We start from the raw sequence: 18203 nt of genomic DNA, 5'->3' as shown, positions 1-18203 counted from the left end.
TATATCTAGCCATACATTAAAATTACACATATTCTACGATTAAAACACGGAAAGTTGAAATTTACTTTGAATGTTTTGGGACTTCAGTACCTAGAATATGCAGAGTTATCTTCCTTAACCTTGCTTGAAATCTATGACTGTAAAATCAAATCCTGGTCCTCATTATTCCTTATGGTTTGCTTGGACCTTACCCATGTTTGGGTCTCAAACTGTACATAAATAGGGCCTGCATTACTTTCTGACCACATCATGCTGACATGTAGAGATCTCCTGAACTACAGTTGATGGTAGTGTTTAACTCAATCGACTGTTTCCAGGTGTTACATCACACTGGCGCAGGCTCTGGGCATGTCCATGGGTGGTGCCCCGGCTGGTCCTGCCGGTACAGGGAAGACGGAGACAGTTAAAGACATGGGCAGGTGTCTCGGCAAGTACGTCGTCGTCTTCAATTGTTCAGATCAGATGGACTTCCGAGGTCTGGGACGTATCTACAAAGGTGAGGAAACTTTGTTAATTTGATCCAGATGATGATGGCCCAGTGGCCTATGGCAGACGTGTACTGCTGGATTCAGGATTGGTTGAAGTTGTTATGGATTTGTCTTCTTAGCTTTAGGTGTAGTAAATTTTTATTCATGTTCTTGGGGTACATTTGATTTGTTCAAAACGTTGGGTTGGTGTGTGATGGGTTGCTGTTACATGGTTGGAAGGAATAACATGTAATAACCTCATGAACTCCTTCGGATCCTTCACTTGTTTAAGATGCTGCACTGTGCAGAGTTGTGTCCCTTACCTACCAGGATCCACTTGTTGTGGGTTTGATCCTTGGTCTATCAGTCCTTACCCCTTTGTCTTGGTTGCAATGGTGTTCTGAGCATTTAAGATGCTTCTGGGTAACTCTTCAAATATCTATTCGCATATTACTCCTTATTGGGTCAGTTATTTCCCAAAAGCGTTGGCTCGTCACGCCGAAGACCCGGGTTCGAATCCCCACATGGGTACAATGTGTAAAGCCCATTTCTGGTGTCCCCCGCCGTGATGTTGCTGGAATATTGCTAAAAGCGGCGTAAAACCATACTCAGTCAGTCAGTCAGTTATTTCCCAAACAATTGTTTTAGCTATTTGCATCATTTAAACTGAATATGTGTTGTAATAAACTATGGTTATAATGAACTGAAAGGTACTGCGTATTTTAGTTCATTGTAACTGCAGTTTGTTGTACACATTACAACTAAAATATATAGCGAGTGTCCAGGACAGATTGTAAGCGTGTTTGTTAAAACAAAGTTTACTAAAATATTATAGCTACAGTTGAAGTGTCTCCTAGGACAGCATTGTATATGAGTTCCATGTTTGTCTAGGTCTGGCCCAATCTTTGTTTACAGTTGAAATATTGTCTAGCCCATTATACTGTTCTACAGTTGAACTGTTCCAAACCTAGGTCTGGCCCATTGCATCTACTGTTCTACAGTTGAACTGTTCCATGTCTTGTCTAGGTCTGGCCCATTGCATCTACTGTTCTACAGTTGAACTGTTCCATGTCTCGTCTAGGTCTGGCCCATTGCATCTACTGTTCTACAGTTGAACTGTTCCATGTCTCGTCTAGGTCTGGCCCATTGCATCTACTGTTCTCCACAGTTGAACTGTTCCATGTCTCGTCTAGGTCTGGCCCATTGCATCTACTGTTCTACAGTTGAACTGTTCCATGTCTCGTCTAGGTCTGGCCCATTGCATCTACTGTTCTACAGTTGAACTGTTCCATGTCTTGTCTAGGTCTGGCCCATTGCATCTACTGTTCTACAGTTGAACTGTTCCATGTCTCGTCTAGGTCTGGCCCATTGCATCTACTGTTCTACAGTTGAACTGTTCCATGTCGTCTAGGTCTGGCCCATTGCATCTACTGTTCTACAGTTGAACTGTTCCATGTCTCGTCTAGGTCTGGCCCATTGCATCTACTGTTCTACAGTTGAACTGTTCCAGTTGAACTGTTCCATGTCTCGTCTAGGTCTGGCCCATTGCCTATGTACATCTGAACTGTTCCACTAGGTCTGGCCCATTGCATCTACTGTTCTACAGTTGAACTGTTCCATGTCTCGTCTAGGTCTGGCCCATTGCATCTACTGTTCTACAGTTGAACTGTTCCATGTCTCGTCTAGGTCTGGCCCATTGCATCTACTGTTCTACAGTTGAACTGTTCCATGTCTTGTCTAGGTCTGGCCCATTGCATCTACTGTTCTACAGTTGAACTGTTCCACTGTTGGCCCATTGCATCTACTGTTCTACAGTTGAACTGTTCCATGTCGTCTAGGTCTGGCCCATTGCATCTACTGTTCTACAGTTGAACTGTTCCATGTCTCGTCTAGGTCTGGCCCATTGCATCTACTGTTCTACAGTTGAACTGTTTTCTAGGTCTGGCCCATTGCATCTACTGTTCTACAGTTGAACTGACTAGGTCTGGCCCAGGCTGTGGGGATGTTTTGATCTGTCGACCTGCCAGTGTTGTCTGTGGCAGCTCAGCAGATTGCCATTGTGCTCGCCTGTAAGAAGGAGCGCAAGAAGAACTTCATCTTCACCGATGGCGACAATGTCGACATGAACCCAGAATTTGGAATCTTCTTGACAATGGTGAGTCTCATTTTCATCATTCTCTTCATCTGTAGTAGTTTTTAATTTCTTTGCATTCTCTAAATATAGACAGCTTTAAAAGGCTGTAAAGTGAGACATTATATCCTCAAAATATCAGGGTTTATATGCTCTACTCCATTATATATTCTGGACATAAGAATGTGGAATTTGGACCACATACAGTGGAAGCCCTCTAAACCAGCATTCGTTGGGACCGGCTTAAAATGCCGGTATAGAGGGTGTGCCGGTTTAGAGGGCGGTTTATGATCTTAAATTAACATAATTAGCTTCTTCTGGGACCAAATTCTAGTGATGATATTGAGAGCATGTCGGATTGGAGGGCTGCCGGTTTAGAGGGCTTCCACTGTATAACTTTCTTTACTTAGCCAAATCTTGGGTAACTTGAAAACCTAATTTGTTCAATAACTAGGAACTGAAAGGCCTTTACTGGTAATTATATCTTCAGTATGTATGGAAGCTGGTTTCAGGACCAGCAGATACCTGGGTCTCACTACAGTTACATTTTTTTCCTTTAAGAACCCTGGTTACGCTGGACGACAAGAGCTCCCTGAAAATCTAAAGATCAACTTCCGTACTGTGGCCATGATGGTGCCGGATCGTCAGATCATCATCCGTGTTAAACTTGCTGCAGTCGGCTTCATGGACAACATAATCCTGGCCCGCAAGTTCTACACCCTGTACAAACTGTGTGAGGAGCAGCTCACTAAACAGGTACGCATCGTCGGTAATGTGCTGCAGACATCACAACAATAGTAGGGTTGAACAAAACAGGTCAGAAAGTTAAACAGCCATGCCAAGCAGCCTTCAAGAAATATATTTCCAAGTGCATACAGAAGTTGATTTGCTCAATCAATTTTTATCAGTTCCCACCACCTTCTTCTTCTTCTTATCCTCGTTCTTCTTTCCATTCTCTGCATCCTTCTCACTCTCTCCTCTTCCTATTCTCTTCCTTCTTCTAATACTTTTTCTTATCCTCTCCTCCTCATAATTCTTCTCTTCCTCTCCTCTCCTTGTCCTTATTCTTCTCCTCCTCCTTCTTATCCTCCTTAACCTTTTTCTCATCATTTTTATTATCCTTCTGCTCATTCTTCTCTTTTTTGTTGTTGTTATCTTTACTCTTCTCCTTATTCTTCTCATCCTCCTCCTTAGCCTTTTAATTATTCTCATCCTTCTCTCCTACTTATCATCTTCTCATCATCTTTCTCTTCCTCCTTCTTAACATCGTTTTCTCTTCTTCTCCTTAACCTTCCTTATCCTCAATCTTATTATCATAATCCTTCTTTTCATGCTTATCTTTCTTCTCATTCTCCTCCTCCTCCTTTCCCCCTTCCTCTTGTTCTTTTTCTTCTTCATCGTTGTTATCATCATCATCATCATCATTATCATCATCATCATCATCATCATCCTTATTCTTGTACTTATGCTGTCGCCAGGTTCACTATGACTTCGGACTGCGTAACATCCTGTCTGTGCTGAGAACACTGGGAACAGTGAAACGCCAGTCCCCCGAGGACACTGAGCAGACGATCGTGATGAGAGTTCTGCGAGACATGAACCTGTCTAAACTGGTTGACCAGGATGAACCTCTCTTCCTGTCTCTCATTAACGATTTGTTCCCTGGCATCACACTGGACAAAGCAGGATACCCGGAACTGGAGGCGGCCATTGCAAAGAATGTTGAGGACGCCAAGTTGGTCTGTCACCCGTCATGGACTCTGAAACTCATCCAGGTATTCTCACATCCCATTGTTCATAGAAGAAGTCCATATACTGGCCGGGTCATCTTAAATGTGGGTCATGTGTGATCATTATAGGTTATGTTTAGTATTTCTATAGAAAAACAAATATTTCAGAATAGCATTACTTTTTGTGTAAAATGTAACCTTCACTTTGGTCACTTATTGTTCATAAACATGTTACTGAATGATTTATCAGTGAAAGCTTTGACAGTGGAGAGTGGTTTGTCAATTCTGTTATCAGTACATGTGACGAATAATGGCCCCCTTAAATGTTGTGAGGTTGACGTAGATGGTGATCCATGATGTTGTACCTGCTCCAGTTATTCGAGACCCAAAGGGTTCTCACGGCATGATGGCGCTGGGACCTAGTGGCGCTGGCAAGACGTGCTGCATCCACATGTTGATGAAGGCCATGACCGACAATGGAGAACCCCACAAGGAGTGGAGGATGAACCCCAAGGCCATCACAGCCCCACAGATGTTTGGTCGTCTCGATGTCGCCACCAACGACTGGACAGATGGTATCTTCTCCACTCTCTGGAGGAGGACTACAAGAGTCAAGAAAGGTAACTGTTTCTGATTCATTCATTGTTGGATAATCTTAAATGAAAGAAATGCTTTTAAATTTTGTCCTCAGTTCTATTCTAAACTATCATAGGACAGAGCAGGTATTTAACTTACCAAGTGATGTTTTATTGTCAATCATGTCATGGTTGCAGTAAGGTATCCGTGTTGTACAGGTATTCAGATACCTAAACACCTAAGAGACGACTAACATGATTGGGTCCTGGTCCAGATTATTTATATACCCCTTAATGTACCTGGAACATACCTAAACTCCATTTTGATGTGGTTCAAATATTGCTGAAAGTGCTAAATTCATATCCATTCTCAATGCCTCATTTGAATTAAAGCTGTAAAGTTGCTTGGATTGTCACAAAAGTCCAAACTCAGTATTGTAATGTTTTGTTTAGATGTGTCTTGCTGATATGTTTGATGTTTAAAGGAGAACATTTGTGGCTGGTGCTTGATGGCCCGGTTGATGCCATCTGGATTGAGAACTTGAACTCTGTATTGGATGACAACAAGACCTTGACCTTGGCCAATGGTGACAGAATCCCGATGGCCCCAAACTGCAAGATCATCTTTGAGCCTCACAACATCGATAACGCTTCCCCTGCGACAGTGTCCAGGAATGGCATGGTGTACATGAGCAGCTCGGGTCTCCACTGGCAGCCGATATTGGAGGTAGGGGACGTCGACGGGAGGGGAGCTTTCGGGGAGATGACTGTAGGGTGTGGGAGCTTTTGGAGAGGGAAATGGAGAAGGAGGTTAGACAGTGGTAGGGGAGGCGAAACATGTGGGAGGATGGGGAGCTGTAGGTGAGGAGTGGGGAGGGGGAAGGAGATGTGTGTGTGTGTGTGTGTGTGTGTGTGTGTGTGTGTGTGTGTGTGTGTGTGTGTGTGTGTGTGTTTTGGTGGGGGAGAGGGGAATGAGATGAACGGGAATGGTATGGTACGGGAATCAGTGGGGGAGCACACTTTAGCGGGGTGAGGAACAGCAGATGTGTTAGGGAACTCGGTAATGCAAGGGAACTGTTGGTGTAGGGGAATAATGGGTTGTAGGATTCAGTGGGTTTCATATTTGGATGTATAAAAGCTTACATATTCTTTCTGTCTCTTATTTGTTCATTTTGTAGTCTGTTACCTCAATTCTTGTTCCAGGGCTGGCTGAACAACCGTCCTAACTATGAGCGTGATATCATCTTGACTCTGTTTGAGAACTCCTTCCCTGCTCTGTATCGCTATGCCACACAGAACCTTGTCTTCAAGATGGACATGCTGGAGGCCTTTGTAATCACCCAGGTTGGTGGCACTCTATCTAACTGTCCACAGGGAGCAGTGGCAGAAATTCTGTCAGGTTTGTGGGGAACTCTCTCCACTTGCAATGTTCTTGGATGGGTCGCAGATGTTATGTCAGGTTTGTGGGGAACTCTCTCACATTCACACTCCACTTGAAGGGGTGGGGAACTAACCTAATGGTTTAATAAGCTTTAATTTCAAATTTGATGGTGATCTTTAATGAAACAACAACTCCAGTACAAAAAAACATTTACAGTCACAGACACTGATGATACTGTCATGCTATGTTGTTTTTTAAAGTTGCACCCTCCATATAACTTGACATAATTTGTTTGTACTTTTGTCCAAACTAAGGATATAAATGTTGTATAAACTGTTCATATCTTTTCATACTTTTCACCTCTCTATGGTGTTTTGTTTCAAATTAATTTCTAAGTGTGTTTTTAAGAAGTGATGTTTAGAACATGTTAGAACAAATTCCTCTTGACAAGCAGGATAAGCCACAGGTATAGAACTGGTGCAAATGCTACATGGTATCAGTGATATGTATTCTGTCCAAATGCACTGAATGGTTACATGTAAAATAACACCTCTCAAAAAACACTTAGTGATGCCTAAACCTAAAAAATGGCCCCTGGGAGACATCTAAAGTGTGTATCGTGTCCTTCAGTGCACAAAGCTGCTGTCCGGGCTGATTCCAGTGAAGGACGAGAAGGAGGGGATGCAGATCACGCGGGAGCACTACGAGAAGCTGTATGTGTTCACGCTCATGTGGAGCATCGGCGCCCTGCTGGAGCTGGATGATAGGTACCGGATGCAGGAGTGGCTCCGGAACCACGAGGAAATCAAACTGAATCTCCCTGACATCCCCTCCGACGCTGACTACACCATGTTTGATTACATGGTCGACACCAATGGTAGGCAGTTGTATTTGTGACTTGTATCTAAGGCAGGGGGTGGTGGGGTAGCCTAGTGGTTAAAGTGTTCATCAAGCTGAAGACTTGGGTTTGATTCCCCACAAGGGTACAGTGTGTAAAGCACATTTCCTGTGTCCCCCATCGTGATAATTCTGGAATATTGCTAAAAGCAGCATCAAGCAAAATTTGTTTACTGTATCTATGGGATCTAATTTTCCAGTTTGATGCATTACAATTTGCTATGAATGTAACATAAAATTACAGGATTGAATTATATTCCCTTTTAATAGACCTGTGTTGTATTTGAGGGCCAATGTTGTTCTGAAACTTTAGAACATGTTTTGGCACCTCTGCAACCATCAAAACCGGTTAAAATGAGTTGTCTGTATGAAAGAGGGACTATATTTGCCTGTTCACAGGGAGCTGGGTGCACTGGAACTCCAAGGTGACGGACTTCTTGTACCCGACTGACCACGAGCCCGAGTACTGCAACATCCTGGTCCCTATGGTGGACAATGTAAGGACAGAGTTCCTCATCCACACCATCGCCAAGCAGGGTAAAGCTGTGCTGTTGATTGGTGAACAGGGAACAGCGAAGACTGTGATGATCAACAACTACCTCAACCAGTACAACCCAGAGGAACATGTCGGGCAGTCACTCAACTTCTCCTCTGCCACAACACCTTACATGTTCCAGGTAAAGATTGTTCAGACTTGAAACATGCTCACATTTTGACTCATTTCAGGCAAACTTACAGTTGAATTGCATAATTTCTACATTCATGTAGGTGCACATGTGAAAATAGTGTTCACACCTATCCGGCTGCATAGACAGTGTGTTCATTGTGTTTTACACTTATACATTGATGAATGCCAAAATATATTTAAGTTGATTTTTATCATTTTACAAATAGAAACTAATAACTTAACAGGCTGCTTATGTAGTCATAACTGCAGAAAATAAACTGTGAACAATTTGAAATCAGTGACATTGTTCAGTGCAAAGCACACCCCAGCAACCCTATTATCAGGGTGTCAGGAAACAGTAGACTGTAAGTTGATGTGGCTCAATTTGTTTATAGGAATGTCAGCCAAAATACATTGCTTGGCTAGCCAATAAAAAGCTATGGAATCACTTGCAATTTATTTACACTCCACTGACATAACCAATGCTGTCCAAGCTCACTCACTCATTGCCTTTCCTGTTTCAGAGAACCATCGAGAGCTACGTGGACAAGAGAGTTGGTTCTACATATGGTCCCCCTGCTGGCAAGAAGATGACAGTGTTTATTGATGACGTCAACATGCCAGTCATTAACGAGTGGGGCGACCAGGTTGCTAACGAGATTGTGAGACAACTGATGGAGAATGGTGGCTTTTATAACCTGGAGAAACCTGGGGACTTCACCAACATCGTGGATGTCCAGGTTGGTGACCTATCAGAGTAGTCTCCCTTAGCCATCATTACGTGACATTTGTGTGACAATGCTTGAACTGATAGATGTTTTCTTCCTTTCTGTTATCTCGCAATAGTGCTTTGTAAGAGTTACTCCCCTTAGTGAAGCAGGGATCTGTTGATTATGGGTTTGTATCTGAGATGTGCTGGTATTATTATCATTGTCTATCAAAAGTGGAAACCCTTTTCAGCCATATTTTACAGTTTAACCTTAATCTTACTCACACGTGCTGAGATTTACCAGATTATGGAAATACTTGCTCACTGAAAAGAATAATGTAAAAATAGCCAACCAAGGTTAAATTTTTCTTGTATTAGAGTAAAAAAACGTTCATGGTGCTGAAAAGTATATTCTTTTGGGGAATTTTTTATTGCAAACAACTTACCTGAAGTGTACTGTGGCATACTTGAAGAAATCTAAATATTTCTATCACTGCCTACCATAATATTTCAGTTCCTGGCAGCCATGATCCAGCCAGGAGGCGGCCGTAACGACATTCCTCAACGTCTGAAGCGACAGTTTGCCATTTTCAACTGTTCACTACCCTCCAACCCCTCCATTGACAAGATATTCAATGTCATTGGTTGTGGCCACTACTGCAAAGAGCGTGGCTTCTCAGAAAGTGTCCAGACGCTGGTGAAGCATCTTGTCCCAGTCACAAGAAGGCTCTGGCAGCTCACAAAGGTCAGTGGGTCACGTGCATGTCAAGGTTACCAGCAGTGACTGATAATATTTTATGGAATAATGATTCTGCAAATGCAAATTTTGCTTTGTATTTTATTGTAAAATCTTTTTATGTTCAAGATAAACAACCTGGAATAATTGCATGGCTAGTTAACTGGTAGTAAGTTTCTTTTTCAGATGTATTTCATTTGCACAGACCTAGAAATGACATTTTTGTATAGCGGAAACCATGCTGATATTCCATTGATATTTTCAATTCTTATCTGAATGTTTGTGCCCCTTACCAAATCAAGTATCTGCTGACCCTCATTTCGAATCTCATATATGGCAAGGTTATAATCATCTTGTTTTCAAGGTTCCTTGAAGGTTCTTTTGGGACAGGGGCGGTGGGGTAGCCTAGTGGTTCAGGCGTTCGCTCATCATGTCGAAAACCCGGGTTCGATTCCCCACATGGGCACAATGTGTTAAGTCCATTTCTGGTGTCCCCCGCCGTGATATTGCTGGAATATTAATATTGCTAAAAGCGGCGAAAACTAAACTCACTCACTCACTCACTCTTTTGGGACATCAATGGCTATGGCCTACTTCATCTCGGGTTTTCCTCCCACAGATAGTCATGCTGTGTCATTACTTAAATATGATTAGTGATAATACTAAACACTACTAATTCAATACATGCTTTCATACAGATCAAGATGTTGCCGACCCCAGCCAAGTTCCACTACATCTTCAACTTGAGAGATCTGTCTCGCATCTGGCAAGGCATGCTAAACACGACCTCTGCTGTCATCAAATCAGAGGAGAACGTCATGGCGCTGTGGAAACACGAGTGTTCTAGGGTCATCTCAGACAGGTAACCTTTGATCAGGATCAAGGTTATAGGGTCAAGGTTATGATTCACAACTGTTATCATTCTGAAAACATATCTGTTGACAATATGTGTCATAATTTGATTTTGCTTTTCAGCTATGTACAATGGTTTGGCAGGAATGTTAGATCACTTGTCTCAAACCTCCTATGATAAGAGAGTAATGATTTTATTTTTGTAAAAAGAAGCTAGTTATTATGCTAAAACAAACTAGCCTGAGATGAGCTAGGTGACTAAAATTCATCTCTAACAAATATGGCTGCCATTAGCTGTAAAATTGCTGAAGTTGTGTCCTCCTGATCTGTATAAAGTAATCCTTTGATTAATATCCCTTATATTTGAGACTTGATCCTTCTAAATTCATCACCCTCAAAACTGAATGGGAGACTTTTTTGTTCCATGCAAATAAGTTTTAACAAATGCAAAAAAAACCAATCTTTCCAAGAAATCTGAAATTAAAAAGCTTAACTCTTAACAGCCAAAATCTTCAGACAAAATGAATTGTAATTTAATAATTAATTTCTACAGACTTTCAAATTATTGATGTGACTTAAAGGTATAGCTTTTTGACAGTGTTTATTTTATCGGTCTCCAGTCCATATTAGCAAAGTGGAATGAAACATCAGTATTTAGTCTTCTCATACCAGGGTCCCTTTCTACAAAGCTGTTTTTACTCACTTGTTAACATAAACTTACAGCAGGTGTTCCTGTAAGGTCAGTTTGTATATCAGGGCTCAGGATCCAATCAGATGTGTAACATGCATTACAGCTCATCAATGTTTGACATGTGTCTGTTTAAACCAAAGATTTACAGGAGTGGAAGATTTGCAATGGTTTATGAAGACAATGAGTCGTGTTGCATCAGAGGAACTCGGGGAGCATTTCCCTGCAATGATTGAACGCAGTGACTATTTTGTTGACTTTATGAGGTACATGATTACTCCGTACAGTGTACTGCTATGTGTGACTGCACTGATCTATAGCTTAGCACTGTGGGGAGCTTGTAGAGATTTTTATTAAGGGGAGGTAACTCTGAATTACTAATCAAATCATGGTATAAGAGTTACCTTCTCTTACTCCTAAAACCAAACTGTTTCTGTCCCATAACTGTTTGAAGTTTTTATTGTTTTTTAATGTATTAAAAATGAAAACATTTTGCCTGAAATTGTTTGAAGATATTTGATTCACTGTCCAATTGTTTCATACCAAATAATCCAGTTATAAAACGGAAGCAGTTTGGAACTTTTTTTGTTTGTATTCTAACCCTTATTTTTGTTGTTATATTTTGTGGCTGCTATGTTTAGATTTGTACAACCTGAAGATTATGTTTGGTTCGACAAAACGCTGAAGCGGGTGCTTGGTGAATGCGAATTGTCAGAAGAAGTCCAGGAGCTAGTTAGCCCAACTCATTGGTTTACTGACTTTATGAGGTACTTTCACAGTCTGTTACAACACAATGCCACGAACACAATAGTACAGAATACATCCCTGTGATCACACGACAAATGTGACAATATACTGTTGTAATGTGTCCACTCAAATGTGTTATGAATATCAGATGTGTCTGCATGATCATAGGTGGACACAGCTCATGACAGCACAGTTGTTCTTGGAGAAGCAGTGGGACACTTGCTGAAGGTTGTAGTTTTTCATTATACTTAGTGTGTACTGAAACATTTCTCTCTGTAATGATTTCAAAAACTATATTTTTTGACAAGGTTAATTTGGCATTAGTTTAACAATAAAACTTGAATAATTTTGTATAATGGTTCATAGTTCAAATCACCATATTTCTGTATTAGTGTGAGCATTTTTTCCTGGTGAATTATGGGTAAGACTACGTAACAAAAAGATGGTTAGTCCTTTGGGTTTGGGTATTAAAACGCAATTAGCTTCAACCAGTCTGTTATCAAGAAATGTCCTACTGTTTCTTCAAGTGACCCCTTTCACATCCAAACTGGACACAATGTAACCGCCACACATTGCTGTACACGATGTAACCGTGACACATTGTTGTACATGATGTAACATATCACACATTGTTGTACACGATGTAACATCACACATTGTTGTACATGATGTAACCATCACACATTGTTGTACACAGTGTAACCGTCACACATTGTTGTACACGATGTAACCATAACACATTGTTGTACACGATGTAACCGCCTTGTGGTACACAATATTGACCTTGTCCATCACTGACGTCCACCAGTGGCTAGAGGAGGACCTTCACAGTGTCGACAATGTTGTGACATTCTTGGTGTGAAGTTGATTAACAAACACGTGGTGTGACTTCCACTGACGCCATTTTGATCCTGGCTTATAACTCATGTTGATGTTGAACTCACACAATCTTACATGGATGTTTGACAAACTGTGTGATACGACAGATGGGATAATGGTTAATATATATCGATGTTAATCAAATCATTGTTGAAGAGAAAAAGGTAGTTTAAAATCATTGTCCATTACGCTCCTAATATATGAAAAAGAGAAATGGAAATTCTAATAGTTCTTGTTAAAGTTACGTCAAGAAGCTGCAATAGACAATTTTGATTTACCGTAAAGCAGTCATGAAAAGTTACTCAGTCATGAACATGGTTACATTGATGGAGTGTGTGTAATATTATTGTGTGTCACATCAGCAGTGTTGCAGCTTGTTGTGAACAGTGTTGAGTGTCTATAGTCTATGATAAATGGTGGAAACTAAACTTACACATACAGCTGTTTCAGAGACTGAGGGCTAACATGGTATTGTTGTGGTGTTGTTTACTGGTATCAATTTGGGGGGATTTCAGTACTGTAATATTTTCTTTCATTAAGATTATTTTCTTAATCCTTTATTGTGTGTGTTTTAACGCTTCCACCATTGCTTGTTGTTTGCACAGTGTGGAATGAATGTACACCAAGGTTGAAAGTGAATGCAGTAAACAAACACTTTCAATTAGATATTCAATTCAATTTAATGTGAAAGGATTCAGGCCAAATTTAAATCTGCATTCATTTTAAATTGTAAGGTGACATGATTTATGCCCACAATTTAAGCTTTTGTGTGTTTTTGTTAATATTTTGATATTTTATTAACATATGATACCATAAAGTAACCAATTTAATACTGCATATGAGTGTGTTGACTTCACAAACATGCACTAGTAATTTTAACACCATTTCATGTTGTTATTTTAAACTCTAGATTTAGTCATGGTTTTATGTGTGACTACCCTAACACCCAATAATTCAATTTCATATTGCAGAATTATATCTCATTCAATTTACATTATCATGTATTGAAAAGAATCTAAGGTTATTTAATTTAAAAATAAGTAATTTAAGAGAACTGTTCTACAGATTGTCTTTGTTTGATGGGATACCGGTACATATTTGTTATATACTGTTTGGTTGACAACTGTCAATACTTTAATCATTGACCTTGACCTTTGTTCCTCCTTACAGGGATGCTCCAGAGGCAACTGGAGATGAACCAGATGATGCAGACTTTGACATGCCGAAGGTTTACGAGGCAGTGAGTAGACTGATGGCACATGGTTTTAAGTGATGCTGATGTTGCCGTTCATACACATGCTATAAACAATGCCTTCCTGAGGGATGATGAAAAAGAAATAACTCCCACATGCTTGGGGAATTCTTCTATATTTGTCCATTGAGCAAATATCTGGATGCTCCTAAAATCATTATTTGTCAAGTACTCTACACAGATATTTATGTGATGGATGATAAAGATACATAAGTTTCCATATGGATGTCAAATTCTTGTATATACCTTGTGCAGGAATGTTTAATTCACAGGTATATGAAGCATTGTATATATGAATAATCTCACTAAGGGATGGCAAGGTTCTGAAGTCCATGGACGCTCCTGAAGTTATTTGTACATATACTTGCTACTTGCTTATGGATAATGACATTTGATAACTTCAGGATGGGGGATAAATTCTTATATTTTCCTTCTCAGGTGGAGTCTCTGGAAGCTCTTGAAGAACGCCTCAACTTCTTCCTGCAACAGTACAATGACAGTATCCGTGGTGCTGGTATGGACCTGGTGTTCTTCAAGGATGCCATGACACATCTGGTGAAGATCTCCCGTATCATCCGAACCCCCCGTGGCCACGCCCTCCTTGTCGGTGTGGGTGGATCGGGCAAGCAGTCTCTCACCAGACTGGCATCATTCATTGCTGGATATAAGACCTTCCAGATAACCCTAACAAGGTATGTGTTGCAAGATTCACCATTCTGATACATGTGCGCCTGAATGATCTTGTTTCACTGATACTGAGTTCAAACCCTTGATAAGGGTTCGCTTGTCACGCTGAAGGCCTGGTTCAATTCCCTACATGGGTACAATGTGTGAAGTCCATTTCTGGTGTTCCCCGCCGTGATATTGCTGGAATACTGCTAAAAGTGGCGTAAAACCCAACTCACTCACTCACTCAAATCCTTGATTTATTCTGTCTATTATGTTTGGTGTGTCACCACCAGGAGGGTATACACCAGCACTAGCAGTAAGATTTGCAGTAAGAACTATACAACCTATGTATACTCCCCAGGGAGTTGAGATTGATAATACGATGTGCCGTTGAGATCGACATCCAATGATCGAGGGAAAAAATACCAGCGCCTTGAGCATGCACTAGTTGCCTGGACATGTGCGCTATATAAATATCCTATAAAAAAAATAAATAATAATAATAATATAAAACTTGCTGTCTTATATGTGTGTGATGAAGTAAGTGTAAGAACAACAACAACCTTGAGTTTTAACAATAATGCTGTTCATGCTGCTGCGATCTTGTCTTCAGGTCGTACAACATGTCGAACCTGCTGGAGGACCTGAAGTACCTGTACCGCACTGCAGGTCAGCACGGCAAGGGCATCACCTTCATCTTCACCGACCAGGAGATCAAGGACGAGGGCTTCCTGGAGTACCTCAACAACATGCTGTCGTCTGGAGTGGTGAGTAGGAAGTTGCCCTTCATCTGATAGCAAGGACACGTAGTCTATGTGTGACTGGTGTGGACTGAGATGTGGATGTGTTGTGGATGCTATGAAGGTGTTCGATCCAAGTTACAACATTCAAGGCCTCAATAAAGCTTCAATAGAGTTTTGTGGTTGACATGTGGATAAATTTTAATTGTTTCATAATGTATTCGTGTTTTCCTAGGTGGCAAACTTATTTGCCAGAGATGAAATTGATGAGATTCGTGGTGACCTCATTCCCATCATGAAGAAAGAGTTTCCACGACGACCACCATCCAATGAGAACCTAGATGAGTACTACCTGTCCCGTGTCCGTAACAACCTCCACGTGACACTCTGCTTCTCTCCTGTGAGTAAATCTTACACCCAGTAGCAGATAAGCATGTATATATGCAGTGTATGAAATAAGGCCCGTCCGACCGCCCGAGACGGGCTAGTTTCTGACGGATGGTCTAAATTTACAGCTAGCCAGCCGATGGTCTGGTAAATTTTTTAGATGTTCCATACATCTGAGTAAATTCACCATATATCTTGGTGTCTGGTCTGGTTAAATTCATTTCGGACGGGTAACATTTTGAAGTTACCAGCACGATGTCTGGCTGGGTTTTTGGCTGGTTTCATACACTGATATATGTGACATTCAGAAGACATTCAGAAGATCCTGATTTCTGTGGCTAGTGGAAGTTATACTTCGGAGGTTATTATGGAAAGATTTTGACAAGTTGGGTTATCTGGTTTGTTCTGAGGAAACTGTAGAAATATTTTCACAAGTGCTAATATCTGGTTTATTTTTCTGAGGTCACTATTGACACAATGGAATTGGAAGTATTCACATTTTTCTTTTGATAACACCGTAGAGAATTCATGGATGAGAACACATACCTGGAAACATCCAGAGTTCACCTGAAGACCATGAAGAGCTTGAAGCAGAAAATGTCCAGAAATGATAACCTTTTGCTGCTTTACACAATATAATGCTCTTCAGTGTTTTGAGAGCATTTTAGTCAGTGTTGACTGTGTTTCAGGTTGGTGAAAAGTTCCGACAGAGGTCGCTGAAGTTCCCTGGTCTGATCTCGGGCTGCACGATGGACTGGTTCCAACGATGGCCCAAGGATGCTCTCATTGCTGTGGCTGACCACTTCCTCTCCAACTTTGACATCGAATGTAGTGCAGACGTCAAGAAGCAGGTCATTTACACCATGGGCACCATCCATGATGGTGTCGCGGAGAGCTGTGTCAGCTACTTCCAGAGGTGGGTCACTGGGTGGGGAGGTGGGTCACTGGGCAGGGAGGTGGGTCACTGGGCGGGAAGGTGGGTCACTGGGCAGAGAGGTGGGTCACTGGGAGGGGTCATACATTTACGGCAGGTGTGGTTGGGGGTAAATGCTAACCTCACATTACAGGCTGGGATATCAATCAAGATACCACCTGGTTTTAAAAAAAAAGATCAAATATATGAAAACATAGTCTAAGTGCCTTTGAGCAGCTGAGCTGAGCAGGGTTGAGCTGGATATTGGCATTATCATATAATAATAATATATTATTAGCACATTCACTTGTGATTGTTTTGTTGATAGTAATAGGAAGAAACATTGATAAGTCAAGTTTTGACTAAAACAATAGACATACAGTGAAAACTGATAAACGTAGGGTCAAGGTCATAAGAAAATATACAGTTTTCCTTTTAGGAAAACTGTCATGTAATAACCTCTTAATACTTATCTGGTATCTTTGTATGTGTGTATCAGATACCGACGTGCAACTCACGTAACACCCAAGTCATACCTGTCCTTCATCAATGGCTACAAGAGCATCTACTTTGAGAAGAAAACTGAAGTGGGTGAACTGGCTCAGAGAATGAACACAGGTGTGTTATAACTGTCTATGCATCAGCACTTGTGTTATGACTGTCTGTATGAACGAACACATGTGTGTTATAACTATGTCTATGATTGAACTAGGTGACTTGTCACCTCACTCAGGTCTCACTCACTCACTCACTCACTCACTCACTCACCACCTTCTGGGATTTAGTCATTAGTGCCATAGTGAGGCCTGTTACAGCCTGTCCTTTTGTTCACTTTATTCCATTGTCCTCTTGTTCCAGGTCTGGAGAAGCTGATTGAGGCATCTTTAGCTGTCGCAGAACTCAGCAAGGAGTTGGCAGTGAAAGAGAAGGAGCTTGCTGTTGCCAACGACAAGGCTGAGAAGGTTCTGAAGGAAGTGACAGTCAAGGCACAGGCTGCTGAGAAGGTGAAAGAACAAGTTCAGAAGGTCAAAGACAAAGCTCAAGCCATTGTAGATGTGATTGAGAAGGACAAGGCAATAGCTGAGGGCAAGCTGGAGGCAGCCAGACCAGCCCTGGAGGAGGCTGAGGCGGCACTCAACACCATCAAGCCTGCTGACATTGCCACAGTGAGGAAGCTGGGTAGGCCTCCACATCTCATCATGAGGATCATGGACTGTGTGCTACTGCTGTTCCAGGGGCGGCTGGAGACCATCAGACAGGATGTGGACAAGCCAGAGTTCAATAAGCCTTCCTGGGGGGAGTCTCTGAAGGTAATGTGTTACCTGTTGGTCATTGTTTTACTTGTTGTTTGTTACTCTGGTTACATGTTAGTGATCATGTTACCTGTTGTTGATAGTGTGCCCTGTAGGTCATTGTGCTATATGAAGATCATTGTTACCTGTAAATCATTGTGTTACCTGCTAATTATTGTGTTATCTGTAGAGTATTGGGTTACCTGTAGATTACTGGGTTACCTGTAGATTATTGTGTTACCTGTAGATTATTGTTACCTGCTGAGCATATTGTTATATGCAGAGCATTGTGTTATATGCAGAGTATTGTGTTATCTGTAGATTATTGTGTTAAATGTATGTTATTGTGTTATCTGTAGATTATGTGTTACCTGCTGAGTATTGTGTTATCTGTAGCTTATAGAGTATTGGGTTACCTGTAGATTACTGGGTTACCTGTAGGTTATTGTGTTACCTTTAGAGTATTGTTACCTGCTGAGCATTGTGTTACC

At 41.3% G+C, this 18203-nt stretch overlaps 1 protein-coding gene across 1 annotated transcript in view; it reads left to right on the top strand.

Moving 5' to 3' along the window:
* Positions 1-18203, top strand: part of LOC124273788 (dynein axonemal heavy chain 5-like) — a 97921-nt gene that overhangs the window by 61032 nt on the left and 18686 nt on the right. The window contains 23 exon segments of the mRNA XM_046709095.1: positions 318-496; positions 1359-1374; positions 2461-2477; positions 2480-2622; positions 3160-3354; positions 4077-4373; positions 4703-4721; positions 4724-4948; positions 5389-5630; positions 6107-6247; positions 6915-7161; positions 7581-7858; positions 8373-8588; positions 9072-9302; positions 9992-10155; positions 10977-11099; positions 13630-13699; positions 14150-14403; positions 14994-15147; positions 15356-15520; positions 16197-16423; positions 16920-17038; positions 17279-17730. Of these exon segments, the coding sequence (XP_046565051.1) occupies positions 318-496; positions 1359-1374; positions 2461-2477; positions 2480-2622; positions 3160-3354; positions 4077-4373; positions 4703-4721; positions 4724-4948; positions 5389-5630; positions 6107-6247; positions 6915-7161; positions 7581-7858; positions 8373-8588; positions 9072-9302; positions 9992-10155; positions 10977-11099; positions 13630-13699; positions 14150-14403; positions 14994-15147; positions 15356-15520; positions 16197-16423; positions 16920-17038; positions 17279-17730 (4174 nt within the window).

Source organism: Haliotis rubra, unplaced genomic scaffold (assembly GCF_003918875.1).
Source record: "Haliotis rubra isolate DU_JTF1 unplaced genomic scaffold, ASM391887v1 Scf184, whole genome shotgun sequence".
In the NCBI taxonomy this organism is placed as follows: domain Eukaryota; kingdom Metazoa; phylum Mollusca; class Gastropoda; order Lepetellida; family Haliotidae; genus Haliotis; species Haliotis rubra.
This window is presented reverse-complemented; position numbering and strand designations above follow the sequence as displayed.